A 20,051-nucleotide genomic window follows, 5' to 3' on the forward strand; every position below is an offset into this window, starting at 1 on the left:
TAGGGACTTCCCCTTGCCTGAATACTAATTTATCTAGGAAATCATGGAGTTTTCGAAGAACTGAGTCTTTGATGACGTTATTAAGTCCAATCACACGTCAAACTCGGCACCTTCAAAGTATAAATATGCCTAGATTTGCCCAGACAAACACACGGTGGTTTGGAGCAGATCGACTTACTACTTGCCCGACGCCCTGCAGCAGCAAGTGCCGAAGGAAGCCGACCCTCCAGCTGACGCACTGAGAGACGCTGTCCTTACTCCTGCCGAGAAATCCAGCTCCAGTGTTTCCAGGCTACCCTTGCGGGTTGCTGGGAAATCGAGTCCTGAGATAGAGATAGAAGACCTCCTTCATTCTAAACCAAGGTACGGAGCTGATTAGACCCGTAGAGAATTCTTGGATAGATTCTTGGCAAACAAATACTAAACTTTAACTACTCCTCACTTACTTCTTCCCTTGTACTAGACTTAGGTTAGGTACACCGGGGTAGGCGTATTTTAGAAGCACCAGTTGAGTACTTTTAGTCATTATTTTATCACTGTATGTATTTTCTATGTTTTAAGCAATTTATGGCTTAGAAACCATATCATGCTTTTACAGTACTACTTTATAATACTTATCGTATTATATGCCTTGTACTTTATAACCAGTATTACTATTGTAGCAGTACATTTATTATGCTTGAGAAAGAAGAATGTTCAATAAATACTTTTTATTGAAAACGCCCGTCTCTCTATTTTCTCAGCACCTCTGGTGAAACGAAGCATGAGTATAGTGAGTCACTTGGCAAGCTATTCGCAATCAGTCAGAGATGCAATTACTCAATAATATTTTAAGTATACTAAATTCCCATTGTGAGAAGATAATGGGAGCAGATGGCATTATCAGCATTTGTTTCATGAGTGCTTTTAAAGCTTTATATAGTGAATAGGCAATTATTAAAGTGAGTAAGTTAGCTTGTATCTTGAGACAATTGAGCTATCTTCCATTCTTCCATTAGCGGCAATGGTTCTTGACTCCCTAGCTTAGGTATAGTCACTTTCATAGGTCTCTTAACTGGAAATACAGTGGACGAAGGCGGAACTCCCTTAAGTATTAGCAATACTTTTCTGCCACTTTTGCATTCACTGATATTAACCATCCAGCAAAAATGGATTATACATGAATCATACACTCTCACTAACATGCTCCTATTTTAAAAGAAATGTAAACCCCCCTCTAGAAACAGGATATCTTTGGATTCTTGCAGTAGTAGGGTCACCTCCAATATTGTCTTGCCAAGGCAACACAGTTTTGTTTCCTGAGAGACACTACCAATCATATCAGTAGTGCTTTCACCACGAGGGCGGGGAAGCATTGCTTATTTCATTGACATTTTATTCTTTCCTGTCTTCTTCTCAGTTTCTGCCACTCTTCCAATCCATGTCTCCCTTCATATCCCTACCACACTCCAGATTTGTTACATCTTCAATGTCAACTTTGTAATAACTTCCACATTTCAACTATTAATCATTGAACTAACTTCCTAAATAATTTGGAGGGAACGAGTAAGTTGATTGATTACCTTACTTGTTCCCTCTAAATTATTTAATGTTAGTTCAATGATTTATAGTTTCTTTTAGTGTTACTGGATATCTAAATGCACTCTGAGCTACCTCAAATCTCTAATTGCCAGATTTTAGGTTATTCCTTTAAGCAGCAATGGCAACACGTCTGTGTATGTTACTTGGTGGGAAATCAGGGAGATGTTAAAACTGCTTGAATGCCCTCTATATACATTTAGATATGGTAACAACGCTGATAGAGGCCTCCCTTCTTTCAAAAAAGCAAGCTTTTCTAAGAAAGTGAGTTTCGAAACAGTAACAGCAGCACATATAATTTGGCAATCCAGGAAACGATTTCTAAATATTCTAAAATTAAAAGGATATATTCCACTTTGATGCAGTCCATCATTACTAGTGAAATTTCATCATCATAGCTGCAATAAAAGGAGGCATTCTAGGTACTGACCATTTAGGACCGCTATTTTAGGAAGGGATAAGGCTTTCATTTTCAGATGCATACCATCTGCCTAAAACTGCCTAAATATTTACAAATTCAAGATTATCTTGGCTCTAAAGGATGCTCAAATGTGCGCCATGACAAAGTCCCATTAGAGCTCTAAGGAAAGCATAATAGCGACTACACAATAGCAATAGTTTGTGCCCTTTTCAATGTGCACAAGCCGGATGACTTAGAAATACAAGCAGTGTATTGGAATGGAAAGCTGAAGAACATAGTGACAGACAGCATGATTCACCAATCTCTAGAGTGGTTACACAACTCCTAATTTGCTCAAATATTAGAGCTACATAATGAAAAATGCTCTAGATTGTACTTTTTGCTGGTTCGGCTATTCAATGGCTTTCCCCCAGTGACCCTTTATACATTTGTGGCCAGTTACCCCCTGAATCTGGTGGTTCATGCAGCCAGTAAACTAATTATTACTCAAGGCACTGGTGAATCACCACCTCCTGACCAGGAGAGCAAGAAGTTAGATGCTGGGAGTAAAAGCGGTGGCACAGTTGGCGACGCATTGGTGAATTTCCCACTCCATCGACTTACTTTCCCGGTACAACCGCAACCACTGGGTTGCCGAACTTGATAGAACATCTCTCAGAACAGTACTGCCCGAAAGGGCAGCATTTGGTAGCAGAAGGAAAGGTTATGTCCAATTCCAATATCCACTGCACTCTGGATGCTGCAGATACAGCTGCTCTCTGCATTAACACAAACATCCTCTTGCGCCATGTGTGCTTGTGCATTTCTGGTTTAAGCCAGAGATCCAGCAGCACCTCTTGAATGTTCGATTTAAAGTTTGGCATCTCTTTGGCCTGCAGGTCGACAAGATGCTTGGAAAAAATTAAGAAAGGCACTGATACGGCCAAGACCATGGGTGACCTCTTAACACTGCCTACCCGAGGTTCCTTTTGGTACTCACAGTTTCGCTGCACATCCAAGACCCCCCACTCCCGAACTTCTTCCACCGTCACTAAGTCAGCGCAACGATCCCCCCTCGCGAGTATACTGCACTGGTGGATACAGGGGAAATAATGGCAAGGTTAGAGGTAAGGGTGAAGCCGCAAAAGGAACTGCCCACTCCCGAAAGAACAGCAACACTCTTTGATTAACCCCCTATCCAACAACACCTGTTGCATGGGTTTCTACTCCACTGGTCAGAAATCAACTGAGATGTTAGGTTCTAGATATTCTACAGGATGGGTACTGTCTGGAATTCACACAAACACCACCGCCGTTCAACTACACAAACGATCCAGAGAACATTTTCAACTTCTTCACGAGCTTACCACAGCTCCAAGGGTTTTTACCAAATGTCTAGCCATGCTGGCAGCTCATCTCAGGAGGAGCAGCATCCATGTGTTCCCTTACCTAGACGACTGGCTGATCAAGAGCAGGACGCAGTAACTGCCTAGTGTGCACCCAGACCACAATTCATACCATTCTCAGTGTGGGCTTTACCATCAATCTGACAAAAACCCTCCTCCATCCCCTTCAAGTACAGCCCTTCCTAGGAGCTGTTCTAGATGTGCATGTGAGAAAGGTTTAACCCAGTCCAGCAAGAATATAAGCCTTCCAAAACCACCTACCATTTTTCAGCCTGATTGTCAGGTGACAGGCTGGCCTAACAAATGCATCAGAACTTTGATGCGTTTATTAGGTATGATGGAATGTTACATTTTTTAAATGTATTTATTTATAAAGTTTTATATAGCGCAAACAAGATCCCGAGGAATATCAGAGCGCTTAACAGTGTAAAGGGAGGAAGTACAAAAGCAATATTCATATCAATTAGGAGGGAGACAAAAGAAAAGAAACTAGATAGGTCACATATTACAGTACAATTGCACCCAGGGGGGTAATGTAAAAGACAGGTGTAGGCGAGCAGCATGGGGGAGTCACAGTATGCAGTAGGGGGAAGGGGGGGCAAATCCGATGGAAGTACAATAGTAGTAGGAGCAATGTCAACAGGCACTTGAGTCGTTCCCTATTAGGGTAAGAATTTGTTCATTAGGAATCTTTTAGCTTCCACTTTGAACGACGTCGATGAGGAGATTCTACGTTCTTCCGGTGGAAGAGAGTTCCATATCTTAGGGGCAGCGCCGGAGAAGGCTCGGTGACAACTTCTCTTTTTGTTAAGGATGAGTGGTTTCAGGAGGAAGGTAGAGGTCCTTCTTGAGGCTCTTACATCACAGGATAGTTTATGTTTTTGTGCAAGGGACGTAGGAGTGTTCAAGTGAAGAGCTTTGTGTGTAAGAACAGCAATCTTTAAGTGAATTCGCGCTTCATAGGGCAGCCAATTAAGGGATTTTAGGACTGGGGATATATGCTCTTTTCGTTTGGTGTCTGTAACCAGTCTAGCCGCAGCATTCAGTGAGGCCCTTAGCGGAGCCAGGGCATATTTGGGAAGGCCACAGAGGGTAGCACTGCCGTAGTCCAGCCTCGGCAAGACAAGTGCTCGGACCACCTGCTTGAAATCATGTAGAGGAAGGAAAAGTTTGATATTTCTGAGTGACCTCATCAAGTGGTTTGCTCCTTTGCATACATTGCTAATATCATTTTTCATGTTCAGGTGCTTGTCCATGGTGATACCGAGATATTTGGCAGAAATTACGATGAGGAGTGCAGTTGAAAGCATTGACAAAGATAGCTAATTCCTTCTTGCACCCGTAACAGGAGTGACTAGCATCACATTGGTCTCAAGCAAAGGGTCATCTGGAGGACCTGCTGTTGGTTTGGGGCTGTACACATTGCACTCTGCAGTGGTGGAGCGCAAACAATCTGTTACTGGGGCAGCCCTTCCTGGACCCAATGCCGCAAGAGATCGTCACAGACGCCTCACTCTCAGATTGGGGAGTGCATCTGTCATCTCAAAGTGCAGGGTCAGTGAACCATGTCCAACAAACTTTGCCACATCCATTACCTTGAGCTGCTGGCCATCCAGCTCACTCTCCGAGCTTTTAACCCTCTCATCCAAGGTAAAAAATACTCAGTATGCCCAGGATGGAATATGGCCTGAAGCATTCGCGGAGTTCAGGACAGAGGTCAGTATTGGGGCCCAAAAGGCTATTTCTGCCTTAAAAACGTCTGCTGGGATGGCATCCGGGCCAGGTGCCTTCCCCGTTGGGCTCTCCCTTATAGCCAACTCCACCTCCTCACACGAAAATAAGATGTTGGGGTGACTTTCACTCAGAAGCCTTGTATTTGAGGGAGGAATGAGCTCCGATGTTATACTTTTAGATAGCATCGGTTTACTATATAGTTGTTGAAAGTAAACAGCCCATGTCTCTCCATCAATCGCAAGGTCCAAGCTCCTCTCAGGCATTTTTACCCAAGGAAGAGGGGTGTTTATGAATTTCCAAAACGCCGAAAGCTCACGATTTTCACAAGTTGACAGCAGAGTCTGCCACGCTTCCGCCTTCAAAGATTTTTTCCTATTTTTGGTGGCTATGCGATATCGGAGTCTGGCCTGACGTATCTCCATGGTTGGCTTCGGTTTTATGTGAAGTACGTTCTTCAATGATTTTAAAGCCCTGGAACAGTTTTTATCAAACCACCCTTTAGGGGTGATCGACCCTGGCTTAAACTGTCGTGTAAGTAGTTGTTTTAAACTGACTTGTATTTTCAAAAAGGCTTCAAGAATGGAATGTGGCTGTTCAGTCAAAGACAAACAAATATGTACCTCCTCCCACCTCATCTTCAGTAAATTTTTTAGAAGACTTGCTGGATTGATTCTATCCCATTTAATGGTGTAACCATTAAGAGCCATTAAGAGCCCCCAATTTGATGGGTTGTTCATAGTTTATTTTGGGGTTATTTTGTGTATTAGTGGGAGAGGGTAACACGATGGATAGAGCCAAGGGATAATGGTCACCGTATAGGTGATCAAGAGTGTCCCAGGAGGATATTAATGGGGCATGCATCTTTGAGAAAAGAATAAAATCAATGGTGGAGTTTGCTGCTCTGCCATGGAAAGATGGTTTAAATGGTCTTGGAGGGAGAGATAAATCATTTGCAAAATCTAGATTAAAGGAAGCCATGAAATTATTTAGTGGCTCCCCTATTTTTGAATGTGAAAAATGATTTGAAGTGACATCATCAGGTTCAGTTTCCTGTGTGGGGGAGAAGTCGCACATACCCCTCGAGACATTTTGGCAGATATGACAATTAAAGTCGCCCATGAACGCTGTCACACACTCACCCCCACATGATTCTTTAATTGATACAACAGCATGGTGTAAGTCATCTAAGACTTTCTCCAAATGCTCTGAGGGCATGTTATTATAAAAATTAATAATTAGCAGTGTCAGGGATGAGCCAATATCCATGACAATTATTTGGTAAGAAGCCCTAAGTACCTTTTTCCGAATCCTATGCCCTACTGCAACACTAATGTATGTACACAGGCCCCCCCTATGTCTACCCTGCTTACTCGCTATCGCTGGTGAGTGAAAGGTCTGGTAGCCCAGTAAATGTATCGGAGTAAGCACCCAGGTCTCCTGAAAACACAGGACTGAGTAGGAATTTACCACCTCCAGCCAAGCCGGTTGAGTAATTTTTGAGGGAAATTCCTGCCAGATTCCAACTAAGGATCTCTATCTTGGGAGATGGTTTCCCATTTTCCGCATGTGTAGACAAGGTATTTGTGAAGATTTGCCGGTCTGTTATGGGCGATGTATTTACTGAAACCATTTTATTTACCCCATTCAACATCCCTTTTACTAGATTACTACAACCCAAATGACCCTTTATGGGGGACACTTTAGAAATTATGCCAGATGTTTTCTCCCCACAGGGGTAATCTAATCAGTTTATTTAAGTATTTGGGGGCAGGAGAGTGAAGGGTTTTGTGTGTGATTCAAGCCAATTTATAGATACATCTCCCTTCCATGGGAAGCCAATTGAGGCAGTTGAGAGCTGGAGTGATGTGTTCAAATCTTTTAACTCCAGATACAAGTCGAGTGGACATGTTCAGCACTGCTCTTAGAGGAGCTAGGTGAGCTTTTGGAGTCCCTGTAAGGATGGTGTTCCCATAGTCGATTTTAGAGAGAACTAGGGATTGGACTACTGTCTTGAGGTCATTGTGGGGTAGAAAAGGTTTCAGTTTCTTGAGGTGTTTTAGAGAGAAGAGCACTTTTTGCAGAGTTTTTGATGTGGGCCTCCATTGATAAGTTCTTGTCAAGGGTGATGCCTAGAGACTTAACTGAGTCGGATAGGGTAAGGGGGCAGTTTAGGGCAACCAGATTCTTGAGCCACTCTTGGATTGGACGATGGTTACTTTTTAGAGAAAATAGGATTAGTTCTGTTTTGTCTGGGTTGAGCTTTAAGTGGTTAACGTAAAACCAAGTTTGGATCTCGGTTAGGGTGGTATTGAGGAGTTGGATGTCGCTGGGAGACTTGATCCTCAAATAGATTTGGGCGTCGTCCGCGTAAAGGTGGTAATTCACTCCGGATTTTTTCAAGGAGTGGGTTTTGATGTTCTCTCAATTATATCAGCCCGGAGAAGGTCCTGCAGTTCCTCCTCTACAGACAGCTGAAGATGAAATTGAATTTTTCTGTGGTGTTGTGCTATGGGCGTCACACTTTCATTTATGTGCAATCGAACTTGACAAGAGCCATTTTCCCGAGCCCGGTGAATAGTTTTGGAAACTTGTGAACTATGTCGGGTTCGTCATCAACTCGGTACAATATTTCTACTATTTGAAGTCGTTCTCCCCTGGGCAAGCTAAGAAGACAATCTGCTTCAGGACTGTCAATGAACAGCCATGATACTTGACGCTGCTAGAACTCTCTCTAGTCCCACAGGAGAAGCTCCCCAACCAGCCAGATCTTCCCACACAAAATCATGGCACTCTCAGACGCCCCAACCTTCAGTAGCACAACCTTGTGATGTGGCTTCTGAGGTCTTAGAATTTGGTTATCTTAACTTACCAGAAGAGTGTATGCCTATTCGCAAAGAGGCCCACACAGGTCTTCTACCAGGGCCTGTTACACAGTCAAGTAGAAACGTTGCTGTACTATTGTCTTCCCAAAAATGTAAATCCTCTCACAGCATCTGTACTAGACATTGTCTGTTACCTCCTTCACTTACAGAAATCAGACCTTGCCTACGCCTCTATTCATTTACACATGGCTCCTGTAGCTGCCTATTTACAGAACAGGCACCATATTTCACTATTCAGAATACCAGTCATTAAGGCATTCTTGGAAGGCCTTAAAAGTGTCATTCCACCCCGAACACCTCCTGCTGCTGTCTTGAACCTTAACCTAGTCTTCACTAGACTCATGGGCCCTCCTTATAAATCACGTCATTTTTGCCCGCTCCAATTCTTGTCTCGGAAGGTGGCTTTTATGGTAGCCATCACTTCTCTAACACGAGTTAGTGAAATGCATGCCCTTACCTTGGAGAAGCCTTTCCTCCATGTACATCAAGATAGAGTGCTTCCTTGAACTGATGCAAAATTCCTCCTTCGGTATTTACTACCTTCAATCTTCGCCAGACATGAGACAATTGAGCTGACACTCTTCTTCCACATCCACAAACCATAGCAGAACGTGCTCTGCAAACTCTCTGTGTCAAAATAGCACTAATGTATTACACCAACAGGACAAAAAACCTTTCCAATCAACAGGACAAACCCTTTCCATAAGACACAACTGCTGTTTGTGTCCTACTCCCAAGCCACACAAAGGAAGTGCTCTTTCTAAGGAAGGTGTTGCCATTTTGGTTGGTCATGTACTTACAGTCTTGTTATGCCAAGGCTAAAATAACCCTGCCCAGACCTCCCCTCAGGCTACGCCACTACTTTTGGGAGGACTGCTTTACAGTCTATGCACAGCATGTGTATCTACCAGGGGAGTGGAATTTAATAAAATATCTACTTGTCCATTAGGCAGGTTTCTTCATAAATCTACTTGTCCTGTAACAAAATCCAGTTGTCCCTTTTGTGCAATGTAATGCGGCGACAAATTATGACAGCAATCTCATTATATAAGAGCTTTGAAATAGCCTCTATGTTAAGCCAGGGCTCCTTCATAGTAGGGTTTGAATACCAGTAATTCCCTTATGTTGCTACGTTTCCGCAGATCTACATACTGTGGCTGAAGGTAATGGTAAGCAACAGTTCCAGGGTTGGAAGACCCTTCTGAGTCTGTGCAAGTCTACTAACTTGCATGTTGTAAGAGTTTTCACCAACTCTTCTCTAATCTTTTCCCATACTGAGAAAGGTTGGATATTTACTCCTGACAATGGCAGACCTAAAAGTTCTTTAAGGGTTGAGAAATAAGTGGTTAGAGGGAAAGTGAACTTGCAATCCCTCAGATTTTTGCATGAGCAAATCTACACCTGCATATTTGATCATACTAAAATGCAGTTCACAAATATTTTCTAGGAGTACTATTTCTTGGCCTACTTCTGTAAAGTCTTGTGGTTTCATGAAAGTTGTACATCTGCACTTAATCCAAGGAAATGGATGCACTTTATTTAATAATTGGGGCCCTAAGTAGGTCTGGCGTTAACCATGACCTTTTGTGTGTATTAAAATGTTGTCTCTCTCTTTTTGTCTATTGGCTAGCTTCACTGGGAGTGATAGCATTCTATTCTTTCACAAGGAGCATATCAATGCAGTCGTTTTGTTCAGTGCCAGGAACTAATATGCAATGTGTGCTTTTTGTGACCGAAACAATTTTTGCTTTTGCCAATGTTTGTTATAATGGCAAGGGCCCAGCAGCTCCCACACTAATAATGTTTTACAAAAACCATGCCAAAACAAATCACGCATTGACAAAACCAAAAGGCTGACCAACAATTTCAGATCTACTGGCTTTACTAATGCTTGTTTATTTTTGTTTCCCATAATCTTATTAAAACTAGTTACACTTACTTTCCATTATTAATATTTTTGGGAAATACTAGCATGCATCAACACATTTTACTAAATGATGCTGCAAAGAAATGGTACCTACATTTTTTCAGTAGTTTAGCTAAATGTTTTTGCATTTTATTTTTGAACATTTTATTTTGAAAGCAAAGAATCATCAAACTTGCTTTCAGACTTCTGCAAATATTTGCAAGTAATCAGAGAGCATTCTGGGAGCAGTATACATATCCTCATGTTGGTAAACTTTGCAAAAGTGTGGCACATTTTTGTACTCTAACCACTGTCAGTAGTGCAGTCTGAGCTTACAACATTTACTTAAGAGAGCTCAACCTACTAATAAAGGCTTTGCATTAATGAACCATAAATACAGGTTTGAACAGCATTAACACATGGACACATATATTACCTTAACGGCAGGCAATGCCTTTCCCAGATCCATAATGTGGTACTGTAAACTGGCAGCCAAAGGGTTTGTGCTGTAGGGGGTAGGGCCTACTTGTCCCAAGGACAAAATGCATATGAAAACGTGTTGCCCTTGACCCCAAACAGTATGTCCGGGCTTCGGGCTATAGAAATTCCACATCCCTGATCTACAGATACACACGCCACAAAGTGAAAATGTTACCCTGTAGGCATCTGTTTGTGGCATGTAGTGCTGTAGATTCACATGCACCCACCCTCCTCCTCGGTCGCCTGAGGTTGTTGCGGATATTCTTTTCATATTATCTTTAATTTCTTTGCTATGCATGATCATCTTTACTGTTTTCTCTATACTCCATCTCCAATCTCGCCGTCCGTACTGGAAAAAAGCAATCTAACATTGGAGTTGATGCCCATGTGCAATATTTCTAATGGGGTGGAGTCAGTAGGCCCTGTGACTCAAAAATACTACATTATAAGAAAAAGAAGTTGTACACGTCCAAGCCCAACACTAGATGGCGGACGGATGCACAGCATATCAAGCTATAACACTATATGCCACGAACAGATGCGTACAGGGTAAATAACATTTTCCTTCCAAATAGTTTGGGGTTCATTTTATCAATGGCTTGGATGTAATTTAGGAACTAAATGTTATTTTGGTAGCGACATCTAATGGCCATATTTTTGTTAATCCATGAATGTATTTTGAAATTTGTATAGTAATTTATATATATATATATATATATTCATAACGGATTTGTTAATGCATCCATTATTTTTTCACTTTACTAAAAAAAAGTAAATAGTGTTTTCATTTTTGAAGAAGATATTGTTTCAGATTGTACATAGATTATCATTTATAATTTAGCATTCACAAATTCAGATTAAAAGAAGAAATAGGTGGTGGCTTTGATCGTGAATGACTTTCCAAATTTGAATGTTTAATGGTCAAATACATTTTATAACAAAGTTTTATATTTCAAGTGGTAGTTTTCTGACCAGATGTAAAGATCACTTCCTCCTGTATATTGATAAAGGTCATTCATCATTTGAAGCTAACCTCTTTGGGTAAAGACATTAACAATTTATAAATATAGTCCTAGTGTTACATGCACCACTAAAATATTTTCTTTTACTAGAGCACACATTTCTACCACTTTTTTAATCAATGTCGCATGTGTCCATCATTCTCCAGCTAAGGCAGTGTGTATTATTGTAGTCAATAAAACGTTTACTACGCAAAGTTTGTGTTTTAATAGCCAATATTTTGTCAATTTTTTTTCCTCCTAGTTTCCTCCTCTGTTACCGAGTCCAAAATTCTTTTTAACCTAGTTTCCTTTTTATTTGTATTTCTACTGTTGAGTAAGCAGCATTTAGTTGTTTGGTCTCAGTTGTTGTTATGCATTTTGGAAGTCTCAGACGTATATTTTGTTGGTCTTCTGTGGTCATTTGTATTAACCGGCCTTGATAAAATAGTAGTAGGAGCAATGTCAACAGGCGCTTGAGTCGTTCCCTATTAGGGTAAAGAATTTGTTCATTAGGAATCTTTTGGCTTCCACTTTGAACGCCGTCGATGAGGAGATTCTACGTTCTTCTGGTGGAAGAGAGTTCCATATCTTTGGGGCAGCGCCGGAGAAGGCTCGGTGACAACTTCTCTTTTTTTTAAGGATGAGTGGTTTCAGGAGGAAGGTAGAGGTGCTTCTTGAGGCTCTTACACCACAGGATAGTTTATGTTTTTGCGCAAGGGACGTAGGAGTGTTCAAGTGAAGAGCTTTGTGTGTAAGAACAGCAATCTTTAAGTGAATTTGCGCTTCATATGGCAGCCAATTAAGGGATTTTAGAACTGGGGATATATGCTCTTTTCGTTTGGTGCCTGTAACCAGTCTAGCCGCAGCATTCAGTGAGGCCCTTAGCGGAGCCAGGGCATATTTGGGAAGGCCACAGAGGGTAGCACTACCGTAGTCCAGCCTCGGCAAGACAAGTGCTTGGACCACCTGCTTGAAGTAATGTAGAGGAAGGAAAAGTTTGATGTTTCTGAGTGACCTCATCAAGTGGTTTGCTCCTTTGCATACATTGCTAATATCATTTTTCATGTTCAGGTGCTTGTCCATGGTGATACCGAGAGATTTGGCAGAAATTACGATGAGGAGTGCAGTTGAAATCATTGACAAAGATAGCTAAAGTCCTTCTTGCACCCGTAACAGGAGTGCCTAGCAGCACATTGGTCTCAAGCAAAGGGTCATCTGGAGGACCTGCTGTTGATTTGGGGCTGTACACATTGAGTGCAGGGTCAGTGAACCATGTCCTACAAACTTTCCACATCCATTACCTTGAGCTGCTGGCCATCCAGCTCACTTTCCGAGCTTTTCACCCTCTCATCCAAGGTAAAACAGACAAAATGACTGCTGTATTCCACTTAAAGAAACAAGGGGGCACACAAGCGTCTGGTGGTGGACAGTATCTCACAGAGGAAATCTGCTCATTCAACACATTCCCAGGAGGACAACGATCTTGCAGAATTGCTCAGCAGGTCTCACCAACAAGTCTACAAATGGTAACCCTACCTCCGGTCCTACTCCCGTACTTTCAGCACAAGGGGTTCCAAATATAGATCTGTTCACCGCCGCCAAAAATGCTAAATGCTCAAACTTCACTGCCAGACTACCAAACCCACAGTCCTTGGACAATACAATATGGATGAGTTGGTAAGGGATAATTTGCCTATGTTTTTCTGCCTCTACCACTTCTTCTGTTTGTGGTTAGGATGCTGAAACAGACATCCCTCATGCTCATCTTACTGGCACCAACCTGGGCATGACAGCCATGATACTTGACGCTGCTAGAACTCTCTCTAGCCCCACAGGAGAAGCTCCCCAACCAGCCAGATCTTCCCACACAAAATCATGGCACTCTCAGACGCCCCAACCTTCAGTAGCTCAACCTTGTGATGTGGCTTCTGAGCTCTTAGAGTTTGGTTATCTTAACTTACCAGAAGAGTGTATGCCTATTCTCAAAGAGGACCACACAGGTCTGCCACCAGGGCCTGTTACACAGCCAAGTAAAAACATTGCTGTACTATTGTCTTCCCAAAAATGTAAATCCTCTCACAGCATCTGTACAAGACATTGTCTGTTACCTCCTTCACTTACAGAAATCAGACCTTGCCTACGCCTCTATTCATTTACACCTGGCTCCTGTAGCTGCCTATTTACAGAACAGGCACCATATTTCACTATTCAGAATACCAGTCATTAGGCATTCGTGGAAGGCCTTAAAAGTGTCATTCCACCCCGAACACCTCCTGCTGCTGTCTTGAACCTTAACCTAGTCTTCACTAGACTCATGGGCCCTCCTTATGATTCACGTCATTTTTGCCCGCTCCAATTCTTGTCTCGGAAGGTGGCTTTTATGGTAGCCATCACTTCTCTAACACGAGTTAGTGAAATACATGCCCTTACCTTAGAGAAGCCTTTCCTCCATGTACGTCAAGATGGAGTGCTTCTTTGAACTGATGCAAAATTCCTCCTTCGGTATTTACTACCTTCAATCTTCAATCTTAGCCAGACATGAGACAATTGAGCTGACACTCTTCTTCCCACATCCACAAACCGTAGCAGAACATGCTCTTCAAACTCTCTGTGTCAAAATAGCACTAATGTATTACATCAACAGGACAAAAAACCTTTCCAATCAACAGGACAAACCCTTTCCATAAGACACAACTGCTATTTGTGTCCTACTCCCAAGCCACACAAAGGAAGTGCTCTTTCTAAGGAAGGTGTTGCCATTTTGGTTGGTCATATACTTACAGTCTTGTTATGCCAAGGCTAAAATAACCCTGCCCAGACCTCCCCTCAGGCTACGCCACTACTTTTGGGAGGACTGCTTTACAGTCTATGCACAGCATGTGTATCTACCAGGGGAGTGGAATTTAATAAAATATCTACTTGTCCATTAGGCAGGTTTCTTCATAAATCTACTTGTCCTGTAACAAAATCCAGTTGTCCCTTTTGTGCAATGTAATGCGGCGACAAATTATGACAGCAATCTCATTATATAAGAGCTTTGAAATAGCCTCTATGTTAAGCCAGGGCTCCTTCATAGTAGGGTTTGAATACCAGTAATTCCCTTATGTTGCTACGTTTCCGCAGATCTACATACTGTGGCTGAAGGTAATGATAAGCAACAGTTCCAGGGTTGGAAGACCCTTCTGAGTCTGTGCAAGTCTACTAACTTGCATGTTGTAAGAGTTTTCACCAACTCTTCTCTAATCTTTTCCCATACTGAGAAAGGTTGGATATTTACTCCTGACAATGGCAGACCTAAAACTTCTTTAAGGGTTGAGAAATAAGTGGTTAGAGGGAAAGTGAACTTGCAATCCCTCAGATTTTTGCATGAGCAAATCTACACCTGCATATTTGATCATACTAAAATGCAGTTCACAAATATTTTCTAGGAGTACTATTTCTTGGCCTACTTCTGTAAAGTCTTGTGGTATCATGAAAGTTGTACATCTGCACTTAATCCAAGGAAATGGATGCACTTTATTTAATAATTGGGGCCCTAATTAGGTCTGGCGTTAACCATGACCTTTTGTGTGTATTAAAATGTTGTCTCTCTCTTTTTGTCTATTGGCTAGCTTCACTGGGAGTGATAGCATTCTATTCTTTCACAAGGAGCATATCAATGCAGTCGTTTTGTTCAGTGCCAGGAACTAATATGCAATGTGTGCTTTTTGTGACCGAAACAATTTTTGCTTTTGCCAATGTTTGTTATAATGGCAAGGGCCCAGCAGCTCCCACACTAATAATGTTTTACAAAAACCATGCCAAAACAAATCATGCATTGACAAAACCAAAAGGCTGACCAACAATTTCAGATCTACTGGCTTTACTAATGCTTGTTTATTTTTGTTTCCCATAATCTTATTAAAACTAGTTACACTTACTTTCCATTATTAATATTTTTGGGAAATACTAGCATGCATCAACACATTTTACTAAATGATGCTGCAAAGAAATGGTACCTACATTTTTTCAGTAGTTTAGCTAAATGTTTTTGCATTTGTTTTGTGAACATTTTATTTTGAAAGCAAAGAATCATCAAACTTGCTTTCAGGCTTCTGCAAATATTTGCAAGTAATCAGAGAGCATTCTGGGAGCAGTATACATATCCTCATATTGGTAAACTTTGAAAACGTGTTGCACATTTTTGTACTCTAACCACTGTCAGTAGTGCAGTCTGAGCTTACAACATTTACTTAAGAGAGCTCAACCTACTAATAAAGGCTTTGCATTAATGAACCATAAATACAGGTTTGAACAGCATTAACACATGGACACATATATTACCTTAACTGCAGGCAATGCCTTTCCCAGATCCATAATGTGGTACTGTAAACTGGCAGCCAAAGGGTTTGTGCTGTAGGGGGTTGGGCCTACTTGTCCCAAGGACAAAATACACATGAAAACTTGTTGCCCTTGACCCCAAACAGTGTGTCCGGGCATCGGGCTATAGAAATTCCACATCCCTGATCTACAGATACACACGCCACAAAGTGAAAATGTTACCCTGTACGCATCTGTTTGTGGCATGTAGTGCTGTAGATTCACATGCACCCACCCTCCTCCTCGGTCGCCTGAGGTTGTTGCAGATATTCTTTTCATATTATCTTTAATTTCTTTGCTATGCATGATCATCTTTACTGTTTTCTCTATACTCCATCTCGTCGTCCGTACTGGAAAAAAGCAATCTAACATTGGTGTTGATGCCCATGTGCAATATTTCTAATGGGGTGGAGTCAGTAGGCCCTGTGACTCAAAAATACTACATTATAAGAAAAACAAGTTGTACACGTCCAACCCCAACACTAGATGGCGAACGGATGCATAGCATGTCAAGCTATAACGCTATATGCCACGAACAGATGCGTACAGGGTAAATAACGTTTTCCTTCCAAATAGTTTGGGGTTTATTTTATCAATGGCTTGGATGTAATTTAGGAACTAAATGTTATTTTGGTAGCGACATCTAATGGCCATATTTTTGTTAATCCATGAATGTATTTTGGAATTTGTATAGGAATATATATATATATATATATATATATATATATATATATATATATATTCATAACATAACGGATTTGTTAATGCATCCATTATTTTTTCACTTTACTAAAAAAAAAAGTAAATAGTTTTGTCATTTTTGAAGAAGATATTGTTTCAGATTGTACATAGATTATCATTTATAATTTAGCATTCACAAATTCAGATTAATAGAAAAAATAGGTGGTGGCTTTGATCTTGAATGACTTTCCAAATTTGAATGTTTAATGGTCAAATACATTTTATAACAAGGTTTTATATTTCAAGTGGTAGTTTTCTGACCAGATGTAAAGATCACTTCCTCTTGTATATTGATAAAGGTCATTCATCATTTGAAGCTAACCTCTTTGGGTAAAGACATTAACAATTTATAAATATAGACCTAGTGTTACATGCACCACTAAAATATTTTCTTTTATTAGAGCACACATTTCTACCACTTTTTTAATCAATGTCGCATGTGTCGATCATTCTCCAGCTAAGGCAGTGTGTATTATTGTAGTCAATAAAACGTTTACTACGCAAAGTTTGTGTTTTAATAGCCAATATTTTGTCAATTTTTTTTCCTCCTAGTTTCCTCCTCTGTTACCGAGTCCAAAATTCTTTTTAACCTGGTTTCCTTTTTATTTGTATTTCTACTGTTGAGTAAGCATGATTTAGTTGTTTGGTCTCAGTTTTTGTTATGCATTTTGGAAGTCTCAGACGTATATTATGTTGGTCTTCTGAGGTCATTTGTATTAAACGGCCTTGACAACATAGGACTCTGGTATTTTATGGAAGACCAAGAGTTTTTCTAGCATCTCCATTTCCAGAAGTCTTTTTAAACATAGGCTAGACATGATAACTGTTTTTCTCCACATCTCATTCACCATGTTCTCTTACTACTCCCTGTGTGTAAGCGATATTTACTGATATTACTGTACAGTTTTCTTAGTCCACCCCAATTATGCATTAATATAAATGTTATGTTGCAGCATGCTTTTTAGTCTCTTCCAATTAATTTTATATTTTAATTGAACAAAACAGTATGGAAAAGACCTGTTCCCTAAGCTCAGTATTTTCTTTTCAACAAGATAGGTTTAGTTGACATTAGCGTGCCACTGTGTTGCACCATTTGTCTGTATGTAACAAATTATTTTGTATTTTAATCTACAGGTTCTGCATTGATAATGGTGCGATGATTGCTCAGGCTGGCTGGGAGATGTTCCGCTCTGGACAGGTCACTTCTCTTGACCAGTCTTGGATAACACAAAGGTATCCTCATCTTGCTGCATCCGTTGCAAACATTTGACTTCTCTTGGGCTCAAATTAGTTCTCCATTTTATGTCATGATGTTCTATCAGTTTGTAGAATACTCTGTCACTGACAACACATCTTGTGTGCAGTGCTGCTGACATCACAAATCAACTTAAATAACTTGAGAAACGGTTTAAAGGAGCTTTAACTCCAAAGTAATTTCAGAAATTGACCAGAGATAATGTCAAGTTATCAAGTATTTAATTAGAAAACAGAATTGTCGCTTCAAACTTGCCAGTTTCATAACTTGGTGCTTTTTGAACCAGTGCATGCATATATGATGAGCCGGTCAAAAAATGTGAAAAAGGAAGAGTGGAAATTAGTACATTCTTAAAGGAGAAGCATTTTTAGAAAGAAGCAGTCAGTACAGTGGCTTAAAAGCCTAGCAGAAGAAGTTATTCCTTAGTAGCTTGTAAAATAGATTTCCCTCTTTGACTCTCATTATAAGTAGCCTGTCAATTCCCGTGGGCCCAGTGATGGGAGTTACCATGTCCACCAGATTTATAAACTTTTTTTTTCTCACAAGAAAATTTCTGTGCTGAAAACATCAGGAATCATCATCGTTCCTGCATGTTATTTCCCGAAGACAGGCAATCTGTGTTATTTCCCTGCCCCCTAAATTACCGAACAAAATTAATTCAGGCGAAGGGAGGTAATGTAGAGTTTAACTGGCCACTCGTAATGAGGGCATTTGTTAGTGTAACCAGAAAGCAGAGGCGGAATTTTCAATGTAGGCTTCCACGCGGCATTGGTTGTTGAAATTGTTTGGAGCCATTGAGTTCTGTTATGGTACACTGAGAAAAATCATTGATATGTACACGTTTTGCAGCATGAAATCTCTTTGAAAGAGAACTTTGATTTCTGTGTTTCTCCTAACTGGAGACCGAGAAATGCTTTGTAGGATGGATGTCTTATTTCTCACTGATGTAACCATCCTGCTTCTATTAGAATATTTGATTTCTCTTTTTTTCATGATTCAGGTACAGAACTGACGAGGTAGAGGTGATCTGGAGAAATTGAAAGGAGAGACTAGACAAAGTGATCTACAGACAGACAGAATGCTTTCTCATCTTCAGCTCAAGAGACTCGAAGGAAGGGAAACATACATATGCGACCCAGTCCCTTCTCTGATTATGGATGTTCGAAGCTGCAACAGTAAACAGATGATATGTTTTCATAAAATGAACACGACTTTGTCCTTAAGGGTCTTAAGACAATGTCTGGGAATCACTGTTGTCATTGTCAGTGTTGAGACAGTACACGGACAATGGCAGCCGTTTGAATTGTCATGTCTAATATAGGGGTAAAAAGCTACTTGGGGAGTGGGAAACATGAATAGGATTGTTGCTTTTTCACACCTCTTTCACCTTCTCTATCCCTGTTACTTATCTGTCCCTAGACCCTTCTTCTCTGTCACACTCTTATTCACTGTCTCCTTCTTAGTTCCTGCCATTGTTCCAGTTTATGTCACATCATCATTGTCAACTTTGTAATCACTACCACGCTCCCATTCTTCCACCCTCCCCATGTTTGTCATGCTCCTAGTCTTTATTACTGAACCCGTTCTTGTCACACTCCCAATCCATCTCTATCCACTTCGTCATGCACCTAATACCTGTAACACTTTAGATCCCTATCTCATTGTAGTCCTTTTGATAGTCCTAACTTTCCCACTGAGCTTTTGTATACAATGTTGGCACCAGGTACTTTGGGATTAATGTTCTGCTTAATGCACTGGACCTCTGACATTATGATAGCGTTTCTTGGCCTCATGCTAGCGTTGTTAGAGAAACCATACAAAAATATGCATTTAGTACTTAGAAATATAAAATATACCAATTGCGTACGTTTTAAAATGAATTGTCACTGTATTTTAGAAATGTAAACATGATGACTGAATTGTATTCTTGCAGAAGCTAAGACATGTCAGAGCGTGTACTTAAGTGAAAATTAAACTACATTGTTAAGAACTTGCCTTTCTGTATGTTTGTCTTATAGCTTTTCAGAAATTCCAATTAATTCACTGTTTTTGACTACAGGTTACTGTATAAGCTTATGATGAACATAAAGTGTACCAGCGGTTTCTTTCTTGTGGTGGGTTCCGCACAAGGGCTGCAGTAGGTTACATCACTTAGTACTAATATCATCATGATTCTCTGTGTGTTCAGTGGAAGTCTGGGATGCCGGCCAGTCCTTTAGGTTGAGCCTCCATTTTTTGTCACTGATGAATGATATATACAGCTAAATATTGTATATATAAGCAGTTTATTCTTTGTACTTGGCTCAGTG

General features: G+C 40.7%; 1 protein-coding gene across 1 annotated transcript in view; it reads left to right on the plus strand.

The window, feature by feature from the left end:
• The window catches only part of OSGEP (O-sialoglycoprotein endopeptidase), a 613,564-nt gene extending 593,832 nt beyond the window's left edge, over positions 1 to 19,732 (plus strand). The window contains exons 11-12 of the mRNA XM_078648814.1: positions 17,622 to 17,720; positions 18,743 to 19,732. Coding sequence (XP_078504940.1) covers positions 17,622 to 17,720; positions 18,743 to 18,782 — 139 coding nt within the window. The 3' untranslated portion in view covers positions 18,783 to 19,732. The remainder of the gene's footprint in view (positions 1 to 17,621; positions 17,721 to 18,742) is intronic.
• The last annotated feature ends 319 nt before the right edge of the window (positions 19,733 to 20,051 follow it).

Source organism: Lissotriton helveticus, chromosome 6, assembly GCF_964261635.1.
Source record: "Lissotriton helveticus chromosome 6, aLisHel1.1, whole genome shotgun sequence".
NCBI lineage: Eukaryota > Metazoa > Chordata > Amphibia > Caudata > Salamandridae > Lissotriton > Lissotriton helveticus.